The sequence below is a fragment of the Pseudophryne corroboree genome, chromosome 3 (genome assembly GCF_028390025.1).
Source record: "Pseudophryne corroboree isolate aPseCor3 chromosome 3, aPseCor3.hap2, whole genome shotgun sequence".
Classification (NCBI taxonomy): domain Eukaryota; kingdom Metazoa; phylum Chordata; class Amphibia; order Anura; family Myobatrachidae; genus Pseudophryne; species Pseudophryne corroboree.
The window spans coordinates 74,777,602-74,791,300 of NC_086446.1; the positions used below are offsets into that span (position 1 = coordinate 74,777,602).

Below are 13,699 nucleotides of genomic sequence, written 5' to 3' on the forward strand. Positions count from 1 at the left end.
GTATTAGTGGGTGACAGGGAGATAATATGTTACTGGTGACGCAGGGGTGACAGGGAGATGGTGGGTGACTGAGGCAGGGGTGACAGGGAGATAATGGGTGACTGAGGCAGGGTGACATTGAGATAGTGGATGACTGATGTCCCCAGTGCCAGATACACATGTCCCTACAGCGCCAGATATACCCCCAGTGCAGATACACATTTCCCCACAGTGCCAGACATGCCCCCAGTGCAGATACACATTTCCCCACAGTGCCAGATATGCCCTCAGTGCCAGATACAGATATGCCTCCACAGTGCCAGATATGCCCCCGGTGCCAGATACACATGTCCCCCCAGTGCCAGATATGGCCCCAGTGCAGATACACACATCCCCACAGTGCAGATACACATGCCCCCAGAGTGCCAGATATGCCCCCACAGTGCCAGTTATGCCCACAGTGCAGATACACATGACCTCACAGTGCCAGATATGCCCCCAGTGCAGATACACATATCCCCACAGTGCAGATACACATGCCCCCAGAGTGACAGATATGCCCCCACAGTGCCAGATATGCCCCCAGTGCAGATACATATGTCCCCCACAGTGCCAGATATGCCCCCAGTGCAGATGCACATGCCTCCACAGTGCCAGATATGCCCCCAGTGCCAGATACAGATATGCCCCCACAGTGCCTGATATTACTCCAGTGCCAGATACACATGTCCCCCACAGTGTCAGATATGCCCCCAGTGCAGATACACATATCCCCACAGTGCAGATACACATGCCCCCAGAGTGCCAGATATGCCCCCACAGTGCCAGATATGCCCCCAGTGCAGATACACATACCCCCACTGTGCCAGATATGCCCCCCAGTGCAGATACACATATCCTCACAGTGCCAGATATGGCCCCAGTGCAGATACACATATCCCCACAGTGCCAGATATGCCCCCAGTGCAGATACACATGCCCCCACAGTGCTAGATATGCCCCTAGTGCTGCTACACATGCCCCCACAGTGCCAGATATGCCCCCAGTGCTGCTACACATGCCCCCACAGTGCTGCTACACATGCCCCCACAGTGCCAGATATGCCCCCACAGTGCTGCTACACATGCCCCCACAGTGCCAGATATGCCCACAGTGCTGATACACATCCCCACAGTGCCTCCCACAGCGCCAGATATGCCCCCAGTGCTAATACATGTCCCCACAGTGCCTCCCACAGCGCCAGATATGCCCCCAGTGCTGATACATGTCCCCAGAGTGACTCCCCCCATTAAAAAAAAAGTGCTGCTCACCTGCTGCTGCTTCTGCTGTGAGAGGAGGAGAGTGCAGCGCGCGCCTCTCCTACCCCTCCGTCTCCAGCGGCGGTGTGTATCTGAAATTCGGCGCCGGCCCGTGAGCCAATCAGAGCTCACGGTCCGGCAGCCAATCAGGAGCCTGAGCTGCCGGTCCGCAAACTCTGATTGGCTCATGGCCGGCGCCGAATTTCAGATAGACACCGCCGCTGGAGACGTCAGTGCTCACCGGGCAGCGGTGGCCGGGAGTGGATCAAGCCGCTTGCTAGCCACTGCTGCTGTAGAGAGTGAGTCACAGTGACTCACTATCTGCAGCAGTGCCCTCTACTGCCCGGCACTCAACACGGCTGCGTAGCCCGTGTATGCATCGGGCCGGCCCTGTATATATATATATATATATATATATATATATAGAGAGAGAGAGAGGCTGGCGGCACTCCACGGATTTTCAAAGAAAAGACAGCTACACAAGCTTGATTGTCAACGTTTCAGGTGCTGTTTAATCACACCTTTCGTCAGGATACATACACATCAAATAAAACATACCTTATATAGATCCCAGTGCTCACACACCCCTCACCAACACCGCCTACTTCCGGCCGCGGAATCTGTGTCAGTACTTCTCTCATTTTTTTCACTAAGTCTTTTTTTCACATAGTAATTTGTGTACACAGTGTATTTTATACACAAGGACTGACTGCTATTTGTTAACATTATTATGGAGGGATTAAGTCAAACCAGGGTGAAAAACACTCCAGGGTTTCAAGCTATCACTCTACCGACGGGAGAGTTTCTAAGCTTTACTGATTCTGAGGCAGAGACTGTATTAACAAAGGACACTTTTAAAAATGCTGCTGGTGTCGATGCTGCTGAGGATATTTACTTCTCTTTGCTTAAATTAAAGAAAAAGGAGATTGATTATCACCTGCACAGCGTCACAATTTCTGATTATTACAGGGAGCGGAAAATCCCTAGGGGATTCAGGATCAGAAATATTCCTACTATTGGAAGGATGAACTCAGAGTTCTGCCGCCGTTGGGTGGCAGTATTGAATAAATGCTCCTGCGACCTGATGTTATTGGTGGTAGAGGAATCCACCAGAATTATGAATGAAACCAAAATTAAGATAGCAGAAGTGATGAGCTCTTCTAACACCCTTTTGACAAGTAATCCTAATGCGGATTGGATGACGAAACTTAATCAAAAGGTGGAGACTTATAGACAGGAACTGATTAAATACAAAAAATCCAAATTAGTAACAGTTAATAAGGATTATGAAGACCAAACAGTCTACCCTTGGGCAACTGGGCGCTATCCTTTACGAAGGAAGAACTTCTTCAACAAACGGAATTCGAGGCGGTTCCTGACAGACACTGATGTGTCAACTGGGGAAAGCTCAACAGGGGAGCAGGAACCTTCAACCAGCACCCAAAGTGGCAAACCCCCTTTAGGGACCTCTACACGCATGGGAGGTGCACGAAGAAAAGAACACGCTCCCAAACAAGGAGGGGCGGCCAAGGGGAAAGGAAGAGGAAAGCATTAATTCCCCAGAACAACCTTATCATTAACTTATCTTCCTATTCATTATCAGAGGAAGAAACTTGGGTGTTGAATAAGGGACTTTCATATATACCCACGACAATATGTAATGCCTTTGAATGGAAAGTGGATGCATGGAAACATCAACACAATTTAAAACTGAAAGAATATTTTGGAAAGAATCCAACCATTGCGGGGACGGAAAACCCTGATCATCCCTTGCGTCCAGTCTCTCAGTTTGATCCACAGACACATAATGTGTCGATCAAGAGTTACTCAAGAATGCTTGAATCCACTGTGACCATGGAGTTGAAGAGCATAGACAAATCTCCTCCTAATTTAACACAGGGAGAATTTGAAGCTATGAGAGTGCTAAGTGAGAATAAGGGGGTGGTGATACGTTCGGCTGATAAAGGTGGGGCCATCATGTTGCAAGACCGTGACCAATACTTGGAAGAAATCTACCGTCAACTTAGTGATCAGGTGGTTTAAGAGAAATTGGGTGGAAATCCCTCAATGTAATTTAAAAAAGAGATCGATGCCATCTTATTAGATGCATATCAGAATAAAGTTATTGATAAAACCACCTTGAAAGCACTGACGGTGGATCACCCCATTACCCCAATCCTCTATACGTTGCCAAAAGTGCATAAGAGCTTATCTGCCCCCCCTGGATGACCGATAATCTCGGCATGTGGATCACTCTACAATGCAATCTCTAGGTACCTCGATCATTATCTACAGCCGGTAATCCAAGCTGAACCGTCTGTACTTATGGACACCACACAGCTTTTACTTCATCTTCAGAACTGCACAGCACTACCTGAAGAATGCGTATTAGCAAGTATAGATGTGGTTAGTCTATATACAAATATACCACACCAGGAGGGAATTTCTTCAATGAGACAGCTCTTGGTAGGCAATCCACATTACAAGGGTCCTGATGTAGATTTTCTCTGCTTTTGCTTGAGAAAACCCTTACCCGAAATTTTTTCTTGTTTGATGGGTTGTTTTATTTGCAGCGCTTGGGGTGCGCAATGGGGAGCAACGTGGCCCCAGCGTTCGCAAACGCATACATGCTATCTATTGAAAAGAAGCTTTTTTTGGAAAACATTCCCTTTGCCAATAACATCATAATGTTTTTACGTTATATTGATGACCTCATCATTATTTGGTCTGGTAAACAAGAGGACTTTGTGGCACATATGACCCTCATCAATCAAATGGACGAGAACATCAAATTTACCTATGATGTTAGTACTGACACAATCCATTATCTGGATGTCCAAATTACAAGAACTGGACCGGAGTTGTCTACATCAATATATCATAAAACCACTGATAAAAACACATTACTCCATGCAAAAAGCTTCCATCCAGAAACCATGAAAAAAGGTCTGCCCTACTCTCAATTTTTGAGAGCAAAGAGGGTATCAAGCAACAGCATGGATGCAGAGAGAGAAATAAATGAGATGATGGAAAAATTCCTCCAACGAGGATATAGAAGACACGAATTGATTAAAGCCAAAAACAAAGCTTTGGCGTTGTCACGTGAACAATGCCTACTCAGGAAAACTAAATCAACACGTAAGATAGTACCCCTGGTGACAACTTACACGACGGCCAGTTCCATCATTAGGAGAAGTGCAAATACATTTTGGCCCATTATAAGCTCCGATAAATCGATTCCAGCACTCCACGATAGTGCTTTATTGAAATGTCACCGTCGAGGACGAAATTTGAAGGACTGGTTGGTTCATTCGGATATAGCCTCTCCACAGAGGGAGCTTAGATCACACTTCCTAAGTAAACCACCGGGGTCTTATAAATGCACGGGGTGCACGACATGTCGATTCTTGGAAACAGGATCCACAGTGCTCCATCCCCAATCCGGCAAAAAAAATTCCAATTAAGCATGTGTTGACGTGTACCTCAAGATTTGTAATCTACATCATTAAATGTCCCTGCGGTCTAGCTTATATTGGCAAAACTGTGTGTACATTCCGGGAGCGGGCTGCACAACATAGATCTGCTATCAGAATGGCTCTTGAGGGTAAAGCCACCGAGCAGCCAGTAGCACGTCATTTCAAGGAAGCAGGCCACAGTATGGCTACCTTGCGCTACAAGTTGGTCGACCATGTTCCCCCGATGTCGAGAGGAGGGGATCGGAATAAGAGACTATTACAGTTGGAGGCACGGTGGATATACGATCTCAACACTGTCTCTCCTAGGGGCCTTAATGAGAATTTGTCCCTCCTATGCTTCCTATAAATATTTGCTTCTTATAAATATCTTACAAATATCTGCTTTTTCTAGGTGACCTTTGAGGATCTGTGTTGTTATTATTAATCTTGAGAAATTCATTTTGATTGATGCATATGTCTTATCGAGTTAATTGCTTTATATCTAATTATTCCATTGAATAGCTTTATTGTCTATCTGGAATGATGGTTGTTAGAGGCATGGCAGATTTATGATCACAACTCTGTTTGGCCTTTGCTCTTTGAGAATAATCTGTGTCATTTAGGCTGTTTTAGAATATGTCTATTAATTGTTAGATGGCTATACTGATGTTTATCTGGTTACTGATGTACCTCATCTAATCACACCAACTAGTTATAACTAAATGATGTCCATATGGAGCTGCTGTGCTAAACGGATTTAGTCTCTTATATAAGGTGTTCATTGTTTTCTATTAATCCTCTGTATCACCAATTGTGCTGTATATTAATAGATGTATATCCCTTCAGTTATGATGATGCGATACAGCAGTGGAGTTCGTGCACTGTGTGGTGTCTCTCTGTTATTGTTTAATGGTTACCTTGGTGACTGGTGACGACCGTCCCGCCAGCCCATTGGCGGACACGCATTGACGTGCGTCCGGTGGGCGGGTTGGGGGGTGAAGGACCTAGATCACGATGTGGTGTGTCTCTATTGGTGTATGGTTGCCCTGGCGATGAGTCCCGGCCCTCCCGTTGGTGTGACGCGTGTAGACGCGCTTCCGATGGGTGGATCGGGGGTGGTATTCTTAGAGCACGGAAGTGACCAGAATTGTTTATGGTTGCCAGGGGAACCAATTTTCCGGGCAGGTGCGGACGGCTGTTTGCTGTAACTGCACCCGCGACCGGAAGTAGGCGGTGTTGGTGAGGGGTGTGTGAGCACTGGGATCTATATAAGGTATGTTTTATTTGATGTGTATGTATCCTGACGAAAGGTGTGATTAAACAGCACCTGAAACGTTGACAATCAAGCTTGTGTAGCTGTCTTTTCTTTGAAAATCCGTGGAGTGCCGCCAGCCTCTCTCTCTGTATTTGCTCCGTTTGGACCGTGGAGGGCACCCAGGTATTTAAACATTTGTTTGGAGTGCCGGTCATATTGGAACTGTATATATATATATATATATATATATATAGTAGAAGATAAAAAGTACTGCGGCACTCAGAGACTTAAATGTGAATAAATATATTTCAACAAGCCACCATGCTATTTCCAACGTTTCGGTGCTAAACCGCCCCTAAACCGCCTCTTTGTCTAGGTGCACCTAGACAAAGGGGCGGTTTAGCCCCGAAACGTTGGAAACACAGGCACAAAGTCACAGATCTGGGCTATTATATACGAAATGCCTTACCTGTGCAGCAGTTTTCACATAGGGGTGGAGCGATGAAGAATCTTTTTTTTTCTTTTTGGATTGAGGGGCCCTGTCTATTTTTTCAGTGCCAGGCCCCACAATTTCTGATGGCAGCCCTGGCTCCAGCATATCACTTCCTGCACCCATGCTGCTCACCCATAGGGCCACTGACAAGTTAGAAAACTGACTGATCTGCTGCCGACACCGCATCTTTGTACACAGCCGATGGCAAAGTCTTAATACAAATCCAAGTACCTGTGGCATTTATTTTCACACAATATTTGAGTACACATTCACAGCTGCGGCAGAATTGGCGTACAACCCTGTAGTACGACCTATGTGTACTGCTGAAAACCTGGATTTGAGCAAAGTTTTACCAGAATCTTTAGTTCTTGGACATATGAACATTGGGGGTAATTCCAAGTTGATCGCAGCAGGATTTGTGATAGCAACTGGGCGAAACCATGTGCACTGCAGGGGAGGCAGATATAACATGTGCAGAAAGAGTTAGATTTGGGTGGGTTATATCGTTTCTGTGCCGGGTAAATACTGGCTGTTTATTTTTACACTGCAAATTAGATTGCAGATTGAACAGACCACACCCACATCTAACTCTCTCTGCACGTGTTATATCTGCCTCCCCTGCAGTGCACATGGTTTTGCCCAGTTGCTATCAAAAATCCTGCTGCTATAAACTTGGAATTACCCCCATTACCCAATGCATTAGAATTGCATATTGCCATGCTACATTTCTGGACATACTGGCTGAAGAATACATTATGGTGGTCATTCCGAGTTGTTCGCTCGTTATTTTTTTATCGCAACGGAGCGATTAGTCACTAACGCGCATGCGCAATGTCCGCAGTGCGACTGCACCAAGTAAATTTGCTATGCAGTTAGGTATTTTACTCACGCCATTACGAGGAATTTTCTTCGTTCTGGTGATCGGAGTGTGATTGACAGGAAGTGGGTGTTTCTGGGCGGAAACTGGCCGTTTTATGAGTGTGTGTGAAAAAACGCTACAGTTTCTGGGAAAAACGCGGGAGTGGCTGGAGAAACGGGGGAGTGTCTGGGCGAACGCTGGGTGTGTTTGTGACGTCAAACCAGGAACGATACTGACTGAACTGATCGCAATGGCAGAGTAAGTCTCGAGCTACTCAGAAACTGCTAAGAGAGGTCTAATCGCAATAGTGCGAATCCGTCTTTCGCAATTTTGAGAAGCTAAGATTCACAGCCAGTAGGCGGCGGCTTAGCGTGTGCAAAGCTGCTAAAAGCAGCTTGCGAGCGAACAACTCGGAATGACCACCTATATTCCATTTGCCTACAGGATTTTTTTTATAGCATGTCTTTATGCGGTTCAGGATTTCTTAAAGTGGAAAAATGTTAGTAATGGTGTCTGTTAAAAGATCCAGCATACTGAGTACATATTAAATGTTCTATATGTGTGTGAAAATGTTATAGAATATGTCCATTATCCTACCCAAGGTCATCCTCCTCAAGAAATCCACTCGCGTTTTGATCCAGCATATGGAAAACCTGTATCTTGTCATCTTTACTCTTTCTATTTAGGCCGAGCAGTTCAAAGTATTTCTTCGGGTTAAAAGAAGCGGGAGCTGTAGTGAAACAAGAGACAAGATAGTGGATGACAGATTTAAGTATATTAAAAGGGATTCAGATTATGGATTCATTATAAGAGCAGAGTAAGGAAACTTTGGAAGTCTCAAATAACTATAATTTTACTTCACTTTCACCAATGTCTCCCATTCTAGGGGGGAAAATGCAAAGATGTGATTTCAGCATAAAGGCTGCGACATACTTGCTTACTTTAGAAAACTAGTTTCAGGGAGATTCTAGATGATATTCGAGTTTGCGTTGTACACCGCCGAGGAAGTATGTCATGCTCCACCTAAAGGGCGTGTCTAGCACCACCTGTGGGTGGGTCTATTGCCACTTATTTTTATAACCTTCACTGTTTGGGCACAGAGGGGTTAGTGCCACCTAAACACACAAAGTAGTGCCTACACACACGGGTCAGTGCCACCCTAAACACACAAGGTAGTGCCAGCCTACACACACACACACACACACACACACACACACACACACACACACACACACACACACACACACACACACTGAAACACACAATGTGGCAGCAGATAAGAACCACTTGGCCTATCTAGTCTTCCCATGTACACACACACACACACACACACACACACTTGGATTCATTTTTGTTGGGAGCCAATTAACCTACCAATATAGATTTGGATTGTGGGAGGAAAACGGAGTACCCAGAGCAAACCCACGCAAGCATTGGGGAGTACATACAAACTCCACACAGTTAGGGTTATGGTTGGAATCAAATCCATGACCTCAGTGCTGTGAGTAATGATACACCGTCTGTACTACCCTTACAACATCTGTACTGCCCCAAGTTGGACAGTCTGTGGGCAATTTAATTGTGTCTACCATAAAAAGATACATATGCTGGGACTAGCTTTATGTGAAGTCTCTGATTCTAGACTACTAAGAACTAGTCCCAATAAATTCAAATCACAACCCCAACACTGACCATGTCATATATCACCCTAAAGCTACTGTTAGATGATTAAATGGGATCCAGTCGGAATTCTGACACTGCTAGGGATACCAACATGGATCTAAATGCAGGCACCGGGATCCCGAATGATTGTCTGCCAGCTCTGGGCGGGAAGATTAGGTTTAGGCTCTGGGGGTGGGTTAGGGTTAGGCAGCGGGGAGGGATTATTGATAGTATTGTCACCATTTAGACATCGGGATGCCGCTGATTTCTATTGTAGCCAGCCCCAAGATTTCTGTTGGCAGCCCTTCCTACACATTCTATAATTTCAAGAAAAGTATAAGCCAATAAAAATACAGCATCTTTATGAAGCTATGTTTTGTCACACATGTAACTGAACACAAAATGTGCTGACCAAATCACTGTAAAAACCTTTACACAAACAGATCTGGGGACTGAGCACTCCTCCTCCTCTTCCTCCTCTTCCTCCAGCCTCTCTGAGCTGTCAGCAGCCTAGGAACTCTCAATCTTCCAGAGAGGCTACACGGTAGACCAGCTCCCATCACTGGGACGCTGGAGACGCTCAAGCAATCTAAAAGATCATCTAGTTTCAAGCCATTTCCTCAGTCATCCTACACGACCACCGGCTACTAAAGGATCTTACCCATGCGGAGAATGCAAAGCTTGCACTCTTATGATAAAGACCACTAGTGTTAGAGACAGATATGGGAACACAAGAAATATTAATCAATTTCTCAATTGTAACTCAACAGGGGTGGTCTATTGCCTTGTCTGCACTTGTGGACTTCGCTACGTAGGGATGACAACTAGAAAACTGAAACTTCGCATCCTAGAGCATGCGGGTACTATAAGAAATAGTGCCACGGATCTAGCCAAAATGCGGAAATTAACATCGGTGGCTAGACACTTCCACCACCATCACAAGAGCAACCCCAGGGAAATGTCAGCTTTTGGTCTAGAACAAATCAAACTAGGGATACGAGGAGGAGACTTAACCCAGGAACTCCTTAAAAGGGAATCAGAATGCACCTATAACCTTAATAGTCTGACACCCCACGGTCTCAATGAATACATCAATTATGGGATCTTCATATAAATGTACCAATAACTCTGATACAAACTTCAACAGTTTGATACTCTTCGGCCCCCTTTTTTTCTTTCCTCTCTTTATTTGTTATATCTCTTCTGATATATTCATTTATCTATTCTTTCATACCATATACCAGATGCTACATACATTTACCCCTCTTCAAGCATAATACTCACGACTTGGTTTCAGCACAATATTTATAAATAAGTTACAATAATAAACATTAATCAATAACCTTGTCATAAATTTCTATCTCAGCTCCTAGCGGTATAGGTCTTATCACTCATCTCACTAACAGGCTCCACAGGTTGGAGCACTTACACAAGCTTACACTAGCACTTCTCTACTAAACATTATATTCACGTCACGCTAATTCAAACCAGGGGCCCTTTATCTCAAAGCACTTTAGAACCCTTAGGCACCTAGCGCAGCAAAGTGATCTAGGGCTTAACACACACTCCCCTTACACTCATCCATTTTTCCTTATCCCCCTTATTTCCAGGCCATAATACACACTTCTAGGACCTTCATTTCCTCATCTCCCGTGCACCAGTCTATACTTAATAGATCCAACTAGCTTTCACTTTGTATAACACTCTCAGTACACAATCTCTTTTTTCAGGCATATTAGTTTATTTATTTTTAATCATCTTCCCACTTAGAGTCACTCCTTTTCACTTATATTGCACTTACGATCACACCTCTCTCACCCTTTTATTTATTTAATATATTTTTTCATATATTTTTTCAATTTTCAATCTCTTCACCACAATCCCAATATAGCCCCATACACACACATTAGGATACCTTTTCCACAAGCATCAATTAATAATGTAATAAATAAACCAATTTTAATTTTATTTTATTTATAGCTCCTTATTGCCAATTCTACACATTATTTTGTTTCTCCTTTTTACCACTATCACCTTCATTCCTAATTTTATCCTTTTATTCCTATAAATTTTGTTTTCAAACATTATAATTATTCTTTCATATTTTTTCCATTTCTTTTTCCATTTATCTTAAGTGTCAATTATAATAATATATGGCACATTTTACATAATAGAAGGAGGGTATATCATTATACTTCCTCCCTATTCCTGGTAATCTTTCTTTTATCCATCTAATCTTTTGACTAGTCTGCATTTTAAAAATGATTCCCTCGAAAGTATATACATTAGCACAGACCACCTATATGTTTGTTGCAATCAACATCTGGCTGTGTCTAATTCCCAAAAATTCTCCCCATATTTCCAATAGTCACTTTTTATCCTTATTACCACACCCCCAGGCTCACAGACCGTACGATTTATCTCCTCTTTCCCAATAAAATCAGCTGTCAGCAGCTTCTATGTTTCTATTACTACCGCCAGCCTCAGCCTCCCCGCCCCCCCAGCATGCGTCATGTGTCAGACGCCACGGAGAGATTTTTTCCGACGAACAGCCAAACGTAATGGCTGTGACACGCAAAGCTGTGGAACGCATTGTGTTCCCATGATTCCGGTCCTGGCCTCAACGTCAGCCGCTTCTATGTCTCTATGACTACCGCCAACATCAGCCTCCGCCCCCCAGCATGCGTCATATGTCAGACGCCACGGAGAGCCTCTTTCCGACAAACAGCCGAATGCAATGGCTGTGACACGCAAAGCTGTGGAACGCATAGCGTTCCCATGACTCCGGTCCTGGCCTCAACGTCACTTACGGAACCGCCAGCTACACACGGCGTGTTCTTATTAATCACCGGCGGCCACTTAGGTAATTAAACTTACCTAATATATACCCTTATTACTAGCCACACTAACCACCAGTGAGCAAGCCTATTCCATGGTGAAACGGTCCGTTTGGTGCAGTGGGATCCAGTGGGACTGCGCAGCCCACTCCCAGATAAGGAATACCTCGGTTTAGTAAGCGCCCAATCAGGGCAACAAGATATTATTCTCTATTATCATTATCTATCTAGGAAGCGCCCATTTAGGGCAACAAGATTTACCTCATTATTATTTTTTGATTATTTATCTAGTGACCTCCTTGGCTTATGTACTTTAATATGCAATATGAGTTAAACTATGATGGATATATCTATGTGATCTAAACACAATACTACCCTTTATTCTTAAAGCAGCTATTTACAGAAAGATTTATTATATTATTTTTCAGTATCATTGTCTATCTAGTGACCCCCCTTTTTTTGGATGTGCTTCAAATTGCAATAGGAGGAAAACTGAGATGGATATATCTATGTGATCTAAACACAATACTATTCTTTACTTTCAAAGCAGCAATTTACATAATACTTTAGCCTTTTTTCTCGCAAATAACAAACCAGTGTCTGTTTGGTTGTTTATTCATTTTTTATTTTTCTTTATTGCTTAATCTGCATTATAATCTGATATGAAATTATCAACAACAGTGCACAGATGTTTGCCTTGCACTAGGGATTAGAAAACCCATATTTTCAGAAAATATCCTTTTTGCAAGGTGGAGCAAGGATTTCTCCCCTTGGTGATTAATATGTACAGGCCAATAACATTGGCAAGCACCTAGAGCATTTAGTCCTCTATTATCAATAGCAGCCAAATGATTGGTCTATATGCTCTCTCTGATGTATGCTCTTTCTGATATACAGCTCATATGTGTTCTTCCTGATATACAGTCTATAAATTTCATGCTCTCTCATCCACTAATCTGGACAGCAGAAGCATCTTGGTAGTCATACTCTCTCATTCAGCAGATTACGGCCATACTCCACAGGATACGCCTGATCCCGTTCGATCTTGGAAGCAAATCTGTGGCAGGCCTGGTCAGTAACTGTGTGGGGGACCAGCAGTGAACACCAGGTGCAGTAAACAACCCAGCTGAACAGCAGAAGTAAGACACCCCCTTAAATTATTCTATCTTTTTCTTTACCTTGTTTTTCCTGTATCCTAATAAAATCAAGCAGCAACTATCACATACACCATATACCCTATTCATTAATTTTCTCTCTATTTATTTTTATTATACTACCTGTGTGAATAGTATTTTTTCATACCAAATCAGCAATTATTCAGACTTTCAGACTTCTGTCTGTAGCAAAAAGTCGAATAATACAATATTTATTAAGTAAAAGCCTTCCCGGGTACACGGCTGCCTAAACATAGAGCAGAAGGTGTTCAAGAACCCACATAGGCAACATTTTAATCTGTCAGATCACATATACTCTCCTTCTCATTGGAAGCACTCATAAACACGGAGGTAACTAAACCAAGGTATCCCCTTTTTTTCTCTTTGGGATTAGAAAAATAATCTGTCATATACAATAGACAGACATATTCCCAGCTTAATTAATTATCTATTAATTACTAATAATTTTCACCAAGGCGTTCATTATTTTTACATTTGTTAAATAATTTGTTAAGATAAGCATAATTGGTATGCATCATTATTTGTCAATATATCTCTAATTGTGTCACTTTATTTTTAATAAAATTATTAAAAGTTATATTTTAAATGTCTAATATTTGACAAAGAGTGCCCCAACAAAGAGTCTTTCTCCTCTTCGTTTTTTTGCTTTAAACCTACTGACTCTGGGAGCACCACCGACTGGTAAT

At 43.3% G+C, this 13,699-nt stretch overlaps 1 protein-coding gene across 2 annotated transcripts in view; it reads right to left on the reverse strand.

The window, feature by feature from the left end:
- Positions 1–13,699, reverse strand: part of LOC135054779 (parvalbumin alpha-like) — a 144,713-nt gene that overhangs the window by 33,680 nt on the left and 97,334 nt on the right. For both annotated transcript variants that reach the window (XM_063958097.1, XM_063958098.1), the window contains exon 4: positions 7,937–8,069. In XM_063958097.1, the coding sequence (XP_063814167.1) occupies positions 7,937–8,069 (133 nt within the window). The remainder of the gene's footprint in view (positions 1–7,936; positions 8,070–13,699) is intronic.